Genomic DNA, 17,805 nt, shown 5'->3' with positions numbered 1-17,805 from the left:
GAAGGCTCAAGTTCAAGGTGAAACTCAGAATCTCAAACTTCAGGTACTGCTCAAACAGGTGGTCACTGTGATGGAGGAGTAAACCAGGAACTGACACCAGGAGAATTGGGGACATCTGAAGAAACACAGGAACTCCTAATCGACAGAGATTCTAAAGGGCCACAGTCCAAATTCCAGAAGCTTTGTTTTGTTTTTTGTGTTTAAATAACATAGTTGGGACGTGTCTTGTCTTACTTTTGTGAGCTAATGTGTAAATGGGGGTACCAGTTAAGGACCTGAAGTCTGGAGTCAGATAGGCCCTACGTGTGGAGTCCAGACTCTACAAAGGACTGGTAGGAGGACCCTGAGTCAAGTTCTCTACCTCTCTGAGCCTCACAGGCAAAAACAGATAGTAATAGTTCAGAGTTTTATGGGATTTTACTTAAAATGCTTCTTGGCACCTCGAATATGCAATGAATGTCAGTTGCTTACTATTATTACCAGCAATCATAATAAACACAGCTGTGAGGGAATTGTTTCTGATTTTTTGCTGTCTCAAAGGCATGGAGTCATGCACAGCAAGGTTAGCCAGTAGTAAACAGGGTTCTAAGAGTAGCACTTAAAGCCTTACCTGGCCTGTCTCCATGTGGCCTGAGTACAGCACTACCCTCTTCTCACCTGGCTCTTGGCAGTCAACGAGATCCACCTGGGAAAGGCGGGTCTAGAGAGAGAAGAATTGTTGTGAGAATTCATCATCAGCGCTCAACTCAACCCATCCTGTCCTCCTTAATGATTCCACTCTCAGCACTCTCAGCTCAAGATCTGTAGATTTTAGTGAAAGAACTCAAAAAGCTCCTTTTTGAGCTGGGTAGCAAATGGCCTGTGGATTCCCATCCACAGCATTGGTATAAGAGTGATAGCATAGAGCTTATCTGGGCAACCCACTCAGGATCATAAGCAATTCAGCCACTTGGGAGTAGGGTGATTACCTTTAACCAAAAAGGTAAGTTGTAATTGCTTAAATATGATGTAGACGACAATGCATGGAAGTCAGGTGTTTAATAGCACTTAAAGTTCCACTGGGTTGTTTAGAATTTTACACGAGGTAAGAGCCACCTGCTAGGGCTACAGCACTCAGCATTAAAAGATGTCTGTGGTTAGATATTTACATAGAAAATACAGTGGGGCCTTGACTTATGAGTTTAATTCGTTCCAAGACCGAGCTCGTTAAGGAGCTCATTAAGGAGCTCGTTAACTCAAATTACTCTATCAACTCAATGCAAAAAATCAGCCAAGAGACAGCTGGTATCTCAAAAAACTCGTTAGTCGGGACACTCGTAAGTCAAGGCCCCACTGTAATTCTATTTGGGGGGAAGGAGTGCTTTTATAAAATATGATAACATATACATAACATTAAATTATCCATTTGGCCCAACCATTGTGGCTCAGTGGTTGAGCCTCAACCCATGAACCAGGTGGTTATGGTTTGACTCCCAGTCAAGGCACATGCCCAGGTTGCAGGTTCGATCCCCAGAAGGGTACGTGCAGGAGGCAGCCGATCAATGATTCTCTCTCATCATTGACGTTTCTCTCACTCCCTCTCTTCCTCTCTGAAATCAATAAAATATGTATTTTTTAAATTAATCCATTTGGACCATTTTTAAGTATATAGTTCAGTGGCTACAGCATTAAGGAGTCGCTCCTCATTCTTCCCTCCCCTCAGGCCTTGGTAATCACTACCTTACTTTCAGTCTTTTATAAAATTGTCTATGCTAGGTACCTCATGTAACTGGAATCACACAATATTTGTCCTTTCGTGACTGGCTTACTTCACTTAGCGTAATGTTTTCAAGGTTCACCTATGTTGTAGCACGGATCAGAATTGCATTCCTTTTTAAGGCTGAATAATATTCCGTGGTATGTCTATACCACATTTTGTTTCCCATTAACCCATGGACGGACTTTGGGTTGGTTATTGTGAATAATGTTGCCATCAACACTGGTGTACCCGTATCTGTTTGCGGCCCTGCTTTCATGTGCTTTGTGTGTGTGTTTTTGTTTTGTTTTTACATCTCGAAGCGAAATAAGATCGTATGGTAATTCTGTTTAACTTGTCGAGGAACTGCCAAACTATTCCCATAGCTGCCGCACCATTCTGCAATCCCATCAACCATGCGCAGGATTCCAAGTTTTCCACACCATGGCCTACATTTATTTTCCATTTCTTTCAATAACCCACGGGTGTGAAATGGCCCCTCTTTAAATTAGATTTGCTCTGTAAACTATTTTTTAAAAACTATACAAAGAGTTATTATTATATGGCTATGGTACCCCGAGTATAAATAGCTAGTTAGCTACATCTTGTTCAAGCTCCAAAGTAGAAGGTAAGATATGTGGATACCTGTTCCATTTTAAACATACGAACACCGATATATTCCCAAACAAAACAAAACACAAGAAAAATCCTGAGTTTAGGATTTCAGCTTAAAATCCTACAGCAAAATATGTATATATACATATTCCTTGCCCTCACCGAAGCGGTCTCCTTTATAAAACCAGTCTTAGCCAAAAAAACGAACTCACAGCATCCACAGGACTGCTGGCTGCAGACTTGACCCAGAGGCGGGACAGCGCCAGGCCTGCCGCGCATGCGCGTTTTCAGGCGCGCCTCGCCCCCGGCCTCGGCGCGTGCGTACGTGCGCGCGCTCGGGCACGTCGGACGCCGGAGGGGCGGGGCCTGCGGGACTCGGGGCGGGGCTGCAGCCATGGCGGCCGTGTCGGGGTCGGTTCGCCTGCAGCGGTGCGTGGTGTCGCCGGCGGGGAGGCACAGCGCCTCCCTCATTTTCCTGCACGGCTCAGGTGGATCCCAGTTTTACGTCCTTGTTTCCTGCCCCTTGGGAACACCCTCCCCGCGGTCCCCCCACTCTGCCCCCCAGTGTTGCCCCCGCCAGAGCCAGCGCCGGGCCCCGTTCCCCCATAGGGCCCGCCGGACTCGGAGAGGGCGGCTGCCCCTTGGTAGCCCCGCTTCCGTGGACAGGCGGGCAGCGTGGTCACCGGGCCCCAGGAGCCCCCCTTTGCCTTCCTTTCTTCCCTGTTGGGGTCACCGGCCCCGCGTCCTGGCTTCCGGCCTAGGTGTCCGGCCCTCCGTCCGCAACACGTGTCCATGAGGGATTGCGGGTTCCAGCAGCAGTGGGTTCCCTGCCATGGCTCCCTCCGGCCTCCCACAGGGATGTAGGCCATTGAGACTCACAGTTAACGTAAATAATTTTTATTCATCTCTTTCCTGCTCCCCCACCTCCTTTCCTAACCCCTTCACCCCCCCAACTTGCTGTCACCAAGCACCCCAAGGTACAGCACAAAGCCAAGTCCACCTGCCTTTGGCATCTGTCCTTCATTCTGTAGGTTTCTGAAACTCCTCGGTAATTCACACTCATGTCTGTCTTCCCCTCTGGGTGTTGAGCTTTTCGGGGAGTAAGGAGCCTTGTTTTAGTCTTTGCGTCCCTGGTGCTTGGCCCAGGGTAAGCTCTTGGGAGATGGTGTTTAGTTTTGGGGTTTTGTGTTTTGAGGGGTGTTTTTTTTTGGGGGGGGGGGGATTGTTTAAGAAATGAGATGCAGCCATGCAGCCAGTGTTCGCAGGGGGCCGCCTGCCTAAAGTTAAAAAACAATTCAATTCAATTCGTTTGAATCAGCTGTGAAGGTGGGAGGGGGGGAGGTGTCACAAGATGGTGCATGGTTTACTGCCCAGGGAATTGCGAGGGGAAAGCTGCGGTTTGGCCCTTTTTTAAAGGCTTTTGGAGGGTGAAGGGCTCGTGCGATTTGGCTGGGAACGTGGCCTTGGAGCTGAGACTTGGGTCGCCTTCAGGAAGGGGGATGGTGGCTGGATGGCGGAGGGGGTTCGCGAGGCACCGGGCGGAGGCCTGGGAACAGGCCCCGGTGCGAAGGGTTGTCATTTTGGAAATGAGTCTCAGTTGGTTGAGCAGCGGGCCCCGGGTCACGTGGATGCTATCACCTTTAAGTAGGGGAGGAGCTGGGGCGCGAACAGAGAGCTGTCTGGGGCCAGGATCAGTGTTCTGGAGAGGTAAGGTGAAACACACACACACACACACAAACACACACAAATTGAACACAGTGGTTGGGCAAACTCATTAGTCAACAGAGCCAAATATCAACACTACAACGATTGAAATTTCTTTTGAGAGCCAAGTTTTTTAAACTTAAACTATATAGGTAGGTACACTGTTATTAACTTAATCAGGGTACTCCTAAGGCTCAGGAAGAGCCACACTCAAGGGGCCAAAGAGCCGCATGTGGCTCGCAAGCCGCATTTTGCCCACCACGGGTAGGATGTTTCGTTTTGGAAATAGAAAAAGGCCCACGACGTTTAAAGGGAAAGACTTGACTAATGGAGCATAATTAGAAGGTGAGGTGTCTCAAGGTAACAAGGTGGGCGACTATTACTAATTTTGCTCAGGGCTCCAAGGGTATTCATTGATGAGCACCCAGAAACCCCCCAGCACCATACTCCTTTTCGTAAGTTGGTTATTTTACAGTATTTTTAGGTAACGCTCCTAGGCTTTTGTTCTGTTTTTCCTTGGGCCAGTTTGCTTAAATGAACTATGCTTAGCTTTTTTTCAGTTTCAAGATTGATGACATTTTAAAAACTTGTAGCTTTATAGCTCTGAGAACTTGTAACTATATAGCTCTGAGAGTGTGTGTGTGTGTGTATGTATATATATATATATGTTTTTCCCTTTGTACTTAAAGAATTTATCCAACGAGTTCTGCCCATTTTACAACTAAAATGCAATTTCTGTACATTTTGAGCTCCATTTAGCGAATAAAACTCTTATTAGGAGTATGATTTTACATTGAACTTGGGTATTTGTGGTTATGGGATAGATGTTTGGCTTCTGGTTAATCCAAATATGGGTAAACCAGTTCTAATAGCTTTACCATGCTCTTGGAATAAGGTGCTGGCTTAAAAGGGGGACTTGGCGACTGGGTGGATGGGTGTTGTTCTGTAGCATTCAGCTTTGCTTTTCAAGGTTGATGAAAAGAATTCAGAGGCACATTTCTGGTGTTTTGTTTTAATCTTTTTTTAAAAATATATTTTATTGATTTTTTACAGAGAGGAAGGGAGAGAGATAGAGAGTTAGAAACATCGATGAGAGAGAAACATCGATCAGCTGCCTCCTGCACATCTCCTACTGGGGATGTGCCCGCAACCCAGGTACATGCCCTTGACCGGAATCGAACCTGGGACCTTTCAGTCCGCAGGCTGACACTCTATCCACTGAGCCAAACCCGTTTCGGCTTTGTTTTAATCTTAAGAGTTTGAGGTTCTCTTCTAGAATACTTATGGCAGCCATAGAAGGAATGGGAGGGAGTGGAAGTTATATAAAGCCAAATCAATTTGAGCCTTTCCTGCTACTAAAATACCAAAGAAGTACTTTTTCTCAGGACGATGAAAACAAACGATAGTTAACTAGCTTTGTTCAGCCTCCCAGATGACATTAATACACTGTTATATATTTCCTTAGGACACTGTAGTTCAGTGGTGTTCATGATATTTGTAATGACCTAATTTAATGTCTGTACTCCACACTAAGTTACAAGGTTCATGCAGGCCCAAACTGTGCATGTCTTGCTTTCTCCACATATAGTCATGTTACGTCACTGAAAACCCAGATTCTTGCGATCTCCCGGGAGAGAGAGCACCAGAAACGAATGCAGAGCCTGGTACATTGTCTGAGAATTGAACCCAGGCCTTCCCGGTCACAGGTGAGAGTCCTACCCCTCTCACGCTGGTTTCTTGTTATTGCCAAAATAGAAATCAGAAGAGCTCACCAGAAACCAATGTAGAGAAAGGAGGTTTACTTGTGCACAAGGAAACCAGCACCACCAAGGGAAAGAACACGGCTGCTCCTCGAACAAAGGCAGGGAGAAGTTTAAAGGGGCTTCGGTGGGGAAAGTGACGGCTAAGGATGTGGAGGCCAGGTTTGTCTGGTGCTTGCGCAGTGTGACTACATGCTTCTTTATGTGTCACGTGTCTCAGTATCATGTTATATCTCCACCCAGGGGTATGTTTCTTTAGCAGTTCAATGAGGGGAGGTCAGGAAAGGATAGTCTTTCTTGCTAGTGTTCATGTGTGAACAAGGGGAAAAAAAACTTAATTTCCGCCCCCACCCCGCCCCCTGCCAAAAAACACACACAAAATAAATGTTACAGGCAGCAGTGTACTTCAGTCTGGTGATGATTGGTGGTAAGGAGAAGGGAAGGTCTTGGCTTCCTGCCAGCTGGGCCCAGGGAGTAGCCTGCCTATCTCAGTGAGCCTTGGCCAACCGATTGGGTTGGCTCTTAAAGTGGCCAGGGTTGCTAAGTAATGGACATTTTTCAGTCTCCTCTTATTTGAACTGTCAGCAGCATTCGGCTTTCTTGAAACACTGTCCTGGTTCTTTCTACCTCTGTTTGCTTCTTTTGGTTTATTTTGCAGCCTCTTCCTCCTCTGGCTATTAATGTTGAGATTCCTCAATATTTGGTCCTAGGTCCTCTTCTCATCCTACATTTTTCTCCCTGGGCTAACCTCCATACAAGCCCACAGATTCTATTTTTACCTAAATACAGGAAGCACAGATGTGCGTCTCCATTTTAGGTCACAGTTGAGCTCCAGACGTGTTTCTCCAATAGCCTAGTAATCACTAATTCATTAATCCACTCATTCAAGAAGTACCTGTTATATGGCCACTGTGTGCAAGGACTATTCTCAGCTTTGGGCGTACAGCAATGAACAAAGCAAACAAATCCTTGCTCCCCTGGAGTTTACAGGAGGAAATATATAGTAGGAGATAGTAAGTTCTATTAAAAAAAAAAAAAAAAAAAAAAAAGCAGGAATAAGAAGTAGCTGCTCCATGCATTTCCTGTCCCTGCACTATATTGTTCACCAGGTGTTCTGGCCAAAAGCCTCACCGTCAGCCTTGAAACCTTTCACCATTGACACCCCCCCCCCCCCCCCATATCTTGCCAATTTCTGTTCATTTTAACTCCTAATATCTCTAGTTCCTAATTCTGTATACTCCACTGCTGTTCCCCTCGTCTAAGTATCTGTCACCTGAACAGTAGCCTCCTAACTGGTCTCCCCCATCTTTTGTCCTTCAGTTCTGTCTTCACAGTTTCCAGCGTGATCCTTCGAGGCGAGCCACCTTCCTGCCAAAAAATATGCCTAGCTCCTCTATGCTCTCAGGATTTGTCAGGTTCCTTCAGCTTCTCTAGCCGCATTTATTTTCTTATAATTACAGCTTTATTATGGCGTAAGGATACAAGTTAGAACCGGCAAAAAGAAGAGCCGTATAGGGAAAGCCTGGGACGGTTCTAAACCTGAATCTTTTGTCATCCTCAATAATGAATTAACTCCCAGCACTGAGGTATGACAATACTCAAAAGAATGTTGTCACAAAGGGAGTTTCACCTGAGCTTTTTATCCAGAGCTCTTATTTGGGTTTTATTGCATAGACATGATTGATTTGGCGTTGAACTCAAATCTCCAGCCTCCTCTATTCCCTGGAGGTCAGACTGATATCATATGGTTCAAAGCCCCAACCTTCTAATCACATGGTTGGTCTTTCTGGTTGGCCAGCTCCCACCCTGAGTCATCTTAGTGAAACTATCCTGTGGTTTGTGGGCCCTTCCATGAATAACAAAGACACTCTAATCGCTCAGGAAATTCTAAGGGTTTAGAGGTTACCTCTCTCTTAGGAACTGGGGACAAAGGCCAGCCAAACCCTTTATTACAGTTATTTTTAAATGGGTGTCTCTAACCTCATCTCCCATTCACTGCTCTTGCTTTCATTTTCTGCTATTCAGTGCTTAGATGTCATACTGCTCCTTCCTACGGAGGGTCTTCACGTTGGCCTTATGCTGTATCTGAGATGCTCTTCCCACCATCCTGTAGATTTGAGTTCACACCATTCCACAACTACCCGTGGGACGCCCGGTTTGTGTCAGTCCTGTTGTAAGCATTAAGTGAACAAATGGCTCAGTGGATAAAACACAGAATGAACCTTGCAGAGCTTGTATTCCAGCGAAGTTACTCCTGAACTCCTTACCTGGGTCATTTCTGAAGACGGTAAACCCTGGCAGCACCACACGTTTCGTTTTTGCAGTGGTTACATGTCTTTCACATACATGGATATGATTATTGGACTAATGTCCGTTTCCAACACTAAACTTATACTCCAGGAGGATAGGGGTTCTTTCTCCCCTCACCTTCCCATCACTGCCTCTAGCAGTGAACACAGTGCCTGATACATTAATAGGTATTCAGTAGGTGTTTTTTGAATTGATGTCTTACTGAATTGATTGATTAAAAAATTAAAGTTGTTACCGTTTAAGTTTCCTCTTCAGGATAGTATAAGATGGGCTATATTCATTTTTTTTTTAATGGATATACACATACATTTATTCTTGCATGAATTTTGGTTATTTTTTAGCCTTGGAACATATAATCATTATTTTAGGTCATGTAAACATGTTCTCAAAATTAAATTCTGATTTCTTGAGTTTAAAAATACAAACATGCTGAATACCCCTTTTGAAGGATTTTATTATTTTAACCAAGAAAATAGTTTTAGGTTGTTCCAACTATAAAAGTTTATAAGCACTTTAGGGATTAACTATTTTTAAGAGTAAAGATAAGAAATGGTTATTTAAAGTCAGAAAAAAATAGAATTTTTATTTAGAAAAATTTATTTACTTCATTTATTTGTTCCTATTATAACCTTTAAACAAATGAGGAAACTTACAACTCAAGCTTAAATAAAGTCTTTAAAGTGATCAATGGTGAAATTAGGAGTAATCAAAATTTTTCCTACCCATTGATGCCTGATCAGTTCATATTGATAAATCAGTTTCTGCAGTTACTTTTATGTATGGAGATTTTTTTTTTTCCTTGTTCCATCCTCTGTATGACATGAAAGTTTTAGACAGTTTTTAAATACACCGTATTGTCAAAATGTTTTATCCTAATCTAGATTTTTTTTATTCATCAGGTGATTCTGGACAAGGATTGAGAAGGTGGATCAAGCAGGTTTTAAATCAAGATTTAACATTCCAACACATAAAAATTATTTATCCAACAGCTCCTGCCAGGTAAGCAGTAATTGATCTCAATGCTCAGGATAGCTCTTTGGCATACAACATACATATATAGATGTACCGGCTACACGTTCTTTAAGCTTAATTCTGTATTTTAAATTGGGATACCTTTTTTAAAAGACTTTATTTATTTGGTAATTACACTATCGGACCAAGTTTTGAGAGGTGAGTAATTTATTCCCTCTTTGTAAAGCATTCTCTGGAGCTCTTATCTTAAACTTTGTCGAAAGCATGGCCTACAGGCCTCCACTTCTTCTGGCCCTCCAATTGCTCCCCCGCAGCTGAGATTTCTCCAGACCTTCAGCTGCTGTGTGCAGGAGCCCAGCCACCCCTTTCCCATTGGTGCACTTCCTACCAGTCTCCTTGCAGTCTCCACTTTCCGTCCTTGGTTATCAGGGTTCTCTCCAGCGAATCTTCAGCTGAATTTTCATGGTAGTTCTTCTGTATTTTAATTGTATTTCCAATTTGGTCCTGGAAGAGTGTCAGAGTAGCTTCCACTTACTCTACCGCCATTTTGGAATCTCCTAAGTTGTTTTATTAGGTCCTGAAGAATGGGTATTAAAATCTCCAATTATGATTATAGATTAGTCTGTTCCTTCCCTTAGTTCTTTCTCTAGGTATGTTTTTAAGTGATATTATTAGGTGTGTGTCTGTGTGGGATTATTGTCTTCCTCATTAGTAGCTACTTTTATATTATAAAATGGGAATTTTTATCCCTAATAATACCTGGACATGACATGTACTTTGTTTAATAATAATGTAGTGTATATCTGCCTTCCTACGTTATACTGTTTTTCCATCCTTTTGCTTTCCTTTGAGGAGTGTTACATAGTATGTATTTCTTCGTCTTTTTACCTTTAATCTATATCATTATATTTAATGTGGGTTTCTTATAGACAATATTTATTTGGGCTTTATTTTTTTTCTTTAACCAATCTAAATAGTCTCTGTCTTTTAAGTATTTGTTTAGACCATTTGCATTTAATGTAACTATTGATATATTTGCATTTAAGTCTATTTTTTTTCTGCTTTTCTCTTTCCATTTTCTTTTTTTATTATTTGAATTTTTTTAATACTCCATGTTCATTTATCTATTCTTAATTTTTCCCTTATTGCTTAAGGGGTATAAGATATTTATCAAAGCTTTTACCTATTTAGTGTTGTTGTTTTTTTAATCACTTTACATGAAATATAGAAACCTTACAGCCATACAGGATCCTTTATCCTCCCCTCTTTATGTTATACTTGTCATATGTATATCATCTGCAAACTGAAAACTCCATCAAACAAGGTTATAATATTTGCTTTCAACAGTGACACATACTTGAAAGAATTTAAAGAGGAGAACAGTAGCATATTATATTTACCCCGTTGTGGTCTATTAAAGCATATCAGTATGTTCTGATTAAATTGTAAAGTGCAATTTGGCTATAATGTATTCCTTTCCTCAGTCTTACTTAATAGTTTTAATCAGCTCAGTTAGGAGCATATTAAGTAAAAGTCAGCAATTAGCTTATTGTGTTGATTTAAATGGAAAATATTGCTTCATTTTTTCATTATGTTAATTTGGACTCTATTTAACTGAAGTGCTCAATAAATATTTTTATTTCTGTGACATACTTTAATTGTATTTGTAATTAGAGTTTTTCTTGGTTTGAGTTCATTAGAATTTCCATTTAAAAAATAACAACAATTTTTTAACAAGCCATTAATAATTTATATGATGATATGTAGTTTCTCTTGGTGTTTTAAAAAAATTTTTAAGTTACAAGTTTTGCATAGTGCTTCTACTTTTTGATTCACTGTTTTTTCACATGAATTGCATGTTTATATTTTTCATTAAACATGTTTTCCAAAACAGTGTTAGGCACTTTTGATTTAGGTCCAAAACAGCCATTTTGAAGAAATAGTTTTACTTGTTTGGTTAGTAAACAGCATATTTAAATACTTATTAGTATGTAAAAACTTGTTTTCTTAGAAACATGTTCTTTTTTGAAAAAGCAACAAAAGAAAAATTGACCTTTTCCTCGAAATTAGAATATGGATTTTAGAAGAATTAAAGGGAAAAGAAAGTCAGAGCAAAATAAAAGTTTTAGATATTTTCTTATTTCTAGCTGATACAAATTATCCAAGTGACATGAATGATTATTGACATCCATTATTCAGCAAATATTTGTTCTTGGCACTGGGGATATCCCTTTAGGAAAGTAAGTCCCCGCTCTTAGGGAACTCATACAGAAATAGAAAAAAGGAGAGAGAAATTAAGTATATTAATTTCAAATAGTGATACATTACTGTACAGTTAAGTAGGATAATGGGATAGGGAGATTATATGTCTGCATTATAGGATGGAAGGGAGATACACTGTAAATTGTAGGGTCAAAGAAGGTTTCCCTGTGGTAGTGACAGTTGGGTTGAGCCCGCCATGCAGGGATGTGGCAAAGAGCATTCCAGCTAGGGGAATATCAAATGCAAAGCCCTCGGATCAGGAACGAGCTGTCCTGCTTGAAGGAAAGCAGGAGGGGAGTGTGGACACTGGGCAAGCACCGTGAAATGAGGATAGAGAGGAAAACTGAGTCAGATGACATTATCTTAAAGGTTATGAATGAACTTTCGATGTTATGACTTGTAGGGAACAAAGATCAAAACAGAACTTGGTATCAGGCTGAATGTCAACTCTTTTTTTGTTGCTGTTAACTCTGGGCATTTTATTCCAGCTTAATATTTTGCCAGTGTGTAATAGTTTGATTGATTGATTGATTTAGGAGCCACACAGATGTTCTCTGCCTAACATATTTATTTATTGTGGTAATGTCTGAGCTCTTTTATACCAGCTAATAAAGTGATTTATTTGAGGAAGGTAAATGAGTATAACATATGTACCAGTTTGTTAGCTGTTTTAAAAAACAATCTTACTTTTATGCCTTATTTAACAGTTATTCTAACATCTTAGAATTATTCTTGATTACATTTTCACAACAGAAAAGTTCTAAAGTATTCCTTGCCTCAGTAAATTTTACCATTATCTTCTTTGAACAGAATTTCAATTTTCTTAGATAATAGAACCAAAAGCAACCATATTAGTAAAACTTACATTGGGATTTCACCTCCATGGAGCATCAATCCCTAATTAAGTACGGCACTGTCAGAGACAAAAAGTTAAATGAGTGTCATTTTTTCTATTAATGGCTGAGTTCCCAGAATGATTCATATCTTAGCCTATGATATCATCCTTACTTAAGTGCTTAGGCAGACAAATAAACACTTAGAGAAAGAGCAGAATAAAATGAAAAGGGAAGTAGAAATAATTCAAGCGAATAACCGTCGAATTCACCTTTAAAGTGAGTGATATGTTCAGTTTTCATTCAGAAGATCGCTGTGGTTTTCATGACAAATTGAATCCAGTCTGGAATTTCATTTTGTCTGGCAGTGACGTTAACACGAGGTGGAAAGTACCTGCCTTCATCTTCAGAGGACTTGAAGAAAGTTAATCCTGAAAAAGGGATTCTGGGATGTGAGAGGCTTGAATGCTTTCAATCTTCTCTCCCCTTCTGATTCCACTTTATTTACCTCTCTTGAACAGAGACTTCTGAGGTCAGGAGGGTTGCAGGAGTGGGAGAGAATTTAGGCTCCATTGGAGCCCCAGTATAAGCCAGTGCAGGGTTTGATCTCTGCACCACTGAGAGCCTGGGACCGAGGCAGGAGGACCCTAAGATGAGCATCAGAATGGGCCAGTCCTGGGAGAAACTAGTCTGCAAAAATCTCCCCTCTCAGATCTATGTCATAAAATGCAAATTCCCAGGCAATCATGCAAGATTCATTAAAATCCCACAAGGATGTTTTAAGGAGAATTATTTTAGATTATTTTAAAATTGACTAAATATTTGATAATTTTTTTAAGGTGGGTAAAGAAGAATGGATGTCTGAGAATAGGCAGGACAAGTCTGGGAAGAGCCTGGTGGTGCTGATGGTAGGAGAGGGGATCTACATTACCCACTCAGAGCACACTGGGAAACCACTGAAATGTAGTCAGTAGGACCCTAACGCAGTGTAGGTAGGTAGAGCAGTAGGACAGCAACAACAAAAATAGAGCCTTCTCAACTTGTGTTCTTCACCTGAATCTCAGAACACAAAAAAATGATATGAGTAACTATTTTCTTGGTTTTCCCAAGGATAGTATGGAACTAGCACCATTCTAGATGCATTAGAGAGAAGCCATTTATTATACATAGTGTATGTATCAGAGCTTAATTCTCTCATAGAACCTGGGTGAGAGAGACTAGCTAACTCAGGACTGTAGAATTAAATAAATAGCAAAGATGGGAAAAAAAATTCATTTTTTTTTAATAGTTGTACCTATAGGCCCAATTGACTATCCATATAAAAGATTAACTTGAACCCTTAGTCATTTTATGCACACATATAGTCCAGAAAAATTCAAGACTTAAATCTAAAAACGAAAACAATCAGAAGAAAATCTTGTGTTCCATATGTTCCACCCTCTCCCACCTTCCTTTTGAGATTCCACAGTCTGTTCCATGCTTCTGTGTCTCTGGATCTGTTTTATTCATCAGTTTATTTTGTTCACTAGATTCCACATATAAGTGAGATCATCTGATACTTGTCTTTCTCTGACTGGCTTATGTCACTTAGCATAATACTCTCCAGGTCCCTCCATGCTGTCTCAGAGGGTAAGAGATCCTTTTTTACTGCTGCATAGTATTCCATTGTGTAAATGTACCACAGCTTTTTTATCCACTCATCTACTGATGGGCACTTGGGCTGTTTGCAGACCTTAGCTATTGTAAATTATGCTGCTAGGAACATAGAGGTGCATACATTCTTTCTGATTGGTATTTTGGGTTTCTTAAGATATATTCCTAGAAGTGGGATCACCGGGTCAAATGGCAGTTCCAGAGTTAATTTTTTTTGAGTAAACTCCGTACTGCTTTCCATAGTGGCTGCGCCAGTCTGCATTCCCACCAGCAGTGTAGTAGGGTTCCCTTTTCTCCACATCCTTGCCAGCACTTGTCATTTGTTTATTTGTGGATGATAGCCATTCTGATGAGTGTGAGGTGATATCTCATTGTCATTTTAATTTTCATCTCTCTGATGATTAGTGACTTTGAGCATTTTTTTTCATGTCTCTTGGCCATTTTTATGGCCACTTGGAGAAATGTCTATTTAGGTCCTTAGCCATTTTTTAATTGGATTTTTCATCTTCCTTTTGTTAAGTTGTATGAGTTCCTTATATATTTTGGATATTAAATCTTTATCAGATGTATCATTCTCCCATACAGTGGGCTCCCATTCCATTTTGTTGACAGTTTCTTTTGCTGTGCAGAAGCCTTTTATTTTGATGTAGACCCATTTGTTTATTTTCTCCTTAGTTTCCTTTGCCCTAGGAGATATATCCATAAACATATTGCTACAAGAGATGTCTGAGTTTTTGCTGCCTATGGTTTCTTCTAGGATTTTTATGGTTTCACAACTTACATTTGTCTTTTATCCATTTTGAGTTTATTCTTGTATATGGTGTAAGTTGGTGGTGTCGTTTCATTTTTCTGCATGTATCTGTCCAATTTTCCCAGCAACATTTATTGAAGAGGCTGTCTTAACTCCATTGTATGTTTTCCTCCTTTGTCAAATATTAATTGAGCGTAATGGCTTGGTGTCGCTTTCTGGGGTCTCTGTTCTGTTCCATTGATTTATTACCTGTTCTTGTGCCAATACAATGCTATTTTGATTACAGTAGCTTTGTATCCACTCGTCTACTGATGGGCACTTGGGCTGTTTCCAGATCTTAGCTATTGTAAATTATGCTGCTAGGAACATAGAGGTGCATACATTCTTTCTGATTGGTGTTTTGGGTTTCTTGATAATCTGGTATTGTGTCTAACTTTGTTCTTCTTTCTCAAGATTGCTGCAGCCATTTTGGGTCTTTATAGGTTCCATATACATTTTTGGAGTACTTGTTCTAATCTAGATTGTGAAATATGCTGGTATTTTATATATTTAAGTGCCAATAATAAAGCACTCTTCTAAATTACTAAAAACTTAAAAGCACAGTAGCAACAAGCAAATGATATGACCAGGTAATTCCATGTGTGTGGCGTTCTAGAAGAGGCAGCACTGATCTATAGAGAGAAAATCCCCAGTGGTTGCCTGGGAAGGGAATGTGAATCGCTTGCCAAGAGACATGAAGGGGTTTTCTGAGAAAAGGGAATGTTCTGTATCATTGTGGCAATGGTGGTTACATTGTCAAGTCTTTGAACTATATACTTAAAATGTGTACTTTTATATCTTTAAATTATTCCTCAATAAAGTTGATTTTAAACGATAGTTGATACCCTTCAGAGGTAGCATTTTAAAGGGTCTTAGCACCGATGCTGTTAGGGCTGTGGGCAAAAGGCTATTATATTTTCCTGTTGAAAGGTTAACTTAGAGCAGCGGTTCTCAACCTGTGGGTCGCGACCCCTTTGGCGGTCGAACGACCCTTTCACAGGGGTCGCCTAAGACCATCCTGCATATCAGATATTTACATGACGATTCATCACAGTGGCAACATTACAGTTATGAAGTAGCAACGAAAATAATTTTATGGTTGGCTCACAACATGGGGAACTGTATTTAAAGGGCCAGAAGGTTGAGAACCACTGACTTAGAGCCTTTATGGAAATTACTTTAAAACACCTTTTAAGATAAAAATTATACCTTTCAATCCAGCAGACCTGTTTTTAGACTCTTTCATAGGAATAAAAGTTCCAGTAGATAAAAACACATATACAAATATATTTAATGTATCATTCTTAGTGGCTAAAACTTGAGTACCAAATAAATGCCAATTAGTAGGGGGATGGTTGACTACACTGTGGACCATCTTTATCGTAAGATACTAGAGGCCCGGTGCACGAATTCATGCACAGGTGGGGTCCCTCGGCCTGGTCAGTGATCAGGGCCAATCGGGGCCATCTCACCCAGTCCCTATCGGGGCCGATCGGGTCCTGCCGGCCAGGGGGAGAGACCACAGGACGTTGGCTGTGGGAGCGCACTGACAACCAGGGAACAGCTCCTGCGTTGAGCGTGTGCCCCTGTGGTCAGTGCACATCATAGCTACTGACTGGTCGTCTGGTCATAACGGTTGCTTAGGCTTTACATATATAGATTACATAGCCATTTAAAATGATGGGGTACAACTATAGCCGGTGGAAAGATTTCCATGAGGTAAAGAGAAAAGGCACACAAGAAAACCAAATAGGCTGTTTAATTTTTGAAATTAAAGTGCTCTAAAAGTGTCCTGACAAGATGCTTATTTTAATGTACATACAAGAAAAACATTCAAGTATATATTTTAGATAATAAAAATGGTTTACCTAGTGCAGGGCTGGGGAATGTCCAGCCCATGGGCTGTGTACAGTCCACAAAATCATTTGGTCTGGGCCTGACAAGGCATTAGAGGTGAGTTAATTAAATATTTGATGAAATATAGCAGGCTAATTTTTTTCAATAAAAATGATTTTAAATATAATGTCACATGCAATAAACAATATTTCAAGAAAAACTATTTTAAATATTATATTACATGCAATAAACATTAATATTTCAAGAAAAAAAGATTTTAAATATAATATTACCAAAACTGTACTAACATAGTATAATATCACAAAAGTTGTAGGAAATATTAAAAAACTGCAAATAACAGGATTACTTATATTCTAAAATATTTCTTTTCTCTGGCTCTAGTTTTGTTCATCACTTTATGTTGTTCATTATATTTCACAAATGAGTGAGATCATGTGATATTTATCTTTCTCCGACTGGCTTATTTTGCTTAGCATAATGCTCCCCAAGTCAATCCATGATATTGCAAATGGTACGAGTTCTTTCTTTTTTTATAGCAACGTAGTATTCCATTGTGTAGATGTACCACCGTTTTTTAATCCACTCATCTGCTGATGGGCACTTAGGCTATTTCCAAATCTTAACTATTGTAAATTGTGCTGCTATGAACATAGGGGTGCATATATCCTTTCTGATTGGTGTTTCTAGTTTCTTGGGATATATTCCTAGAAGTGGGATTACTGGGTCAAATGGGAGTTCCATTTTTAATTTTTTGAGGAAACTCCATACTGTTTTCCACAGTGGCTGCACCAGTCTGCATTCCCACCAGCAATGCAAGAGAGTCCCTTTTTCTCCGCATCCTCTCCAGCACTTGTCATTTGTTGATTTGTTGATGATAGCCATTCTGACAGGTGTGAGATGGTACCTCATTGTTTTGATTTGCATCTCTCAGATGATTAGTGACTTTGAGCATGTTTTCATATGTCTTTTGTATGTCCTCTTTCTCAGAGTGCCTATTAGGTCCTTTGCCCATTTTTTGATTGGATTGTTTATCTTCCTTTTGTTGAGTTGTATGAGTTCCATGTAAATGTTGGAGATTAAACCCTTATTGGATATAACATTGGCAAATATGTTCTCCCATGCAGTGGGCCTTCTTGTTGTTTTGTTGATGGTTTCTTTTGCTGTGCAGAAGCTGTTTATTTTGAAGTAGTCCCATTTGTTTATTTTCTCCTTAGTTCCCATTGCCATGCTGTCTGTATTGCTAAAGATATTGCTACGACATATGTCTGATATTTTGCTGCCTATGGCTTCTTCTAAGATTTTTATGGTTTCCCA

The 17,805-nt window shown here is 40.3% G+C and overlaps 1 protein-coding gene and 1 long non-coding RNA gene across 5 annotated transcripts in view; one reads left to right on the top strand and one right to left on the bottom strand.

Moving 5' to 3' along the window:
- Nucleotides 1–2,606, bottom strand: part of LOC138999264 (uncharacterized) — a 258,828-nt gene extending 256,222 nt beyond the window's left edge. For all 4 annotated transcript variants that reach the window (XR_011469352.1, XR_011469349.1, XR_011469348.1 and 1 more), the window contains exons 1-2: nt 2,563–2,606; nt 611–700 (exon numbers count right to left, since the gene is read on the bottom strand). This is a non-coding gene — a long non-coding RNA (uncharacterized lncRNA). The remainder of the gene's footprint in view (nt 1–610; nt 701–2,562) is intronic.
- Nucleotides 2,607–2,739: 133 nt separating this feature from the next.
- The window catches only part of LYPLAL1 (lysophospholipase like 1), a 34,749-nt gene continuing 19,683 nt past the window's right edge, over nt 2,740–17,805 (top strand). The window contains exons 1-2 of the mRNA XM_070401030.1: nt 2,740–2,838; nt 9,024–9,123. Of these exons, the coding sequence (XP_070257131.1) occupies nt 2,745–2,838; nt 9,024–9,123 (194 nt within the window). The 5' untranslated portion in view covers nt 2,740–2,744. The remainder of the gene's footprint in view (nt 2,839–9,023; nt 9,124–17,805) is intronic.

This window comes from Myotis yumanensis, unplaced genomic scaffold (assembly GCF_028538775.1).
Source record: "Myotis yumanensis isolate MYYU_CA2020_CCGP unplaced genomic scaffold, mMyoYum1.0.hap1 SCAF_22, whole genome shotgun sequence".
NCBI classification, from domain to species: domain Eukaryota; kingdom Metazoa; phylum Chordata; class Mammalia; order Chiroptera; family Vespertilionidae; genus Myotis; species Myotis yumanensis.
This window is presented reverse-complemented; position numbering and strand designations above follow the sequence as displayed.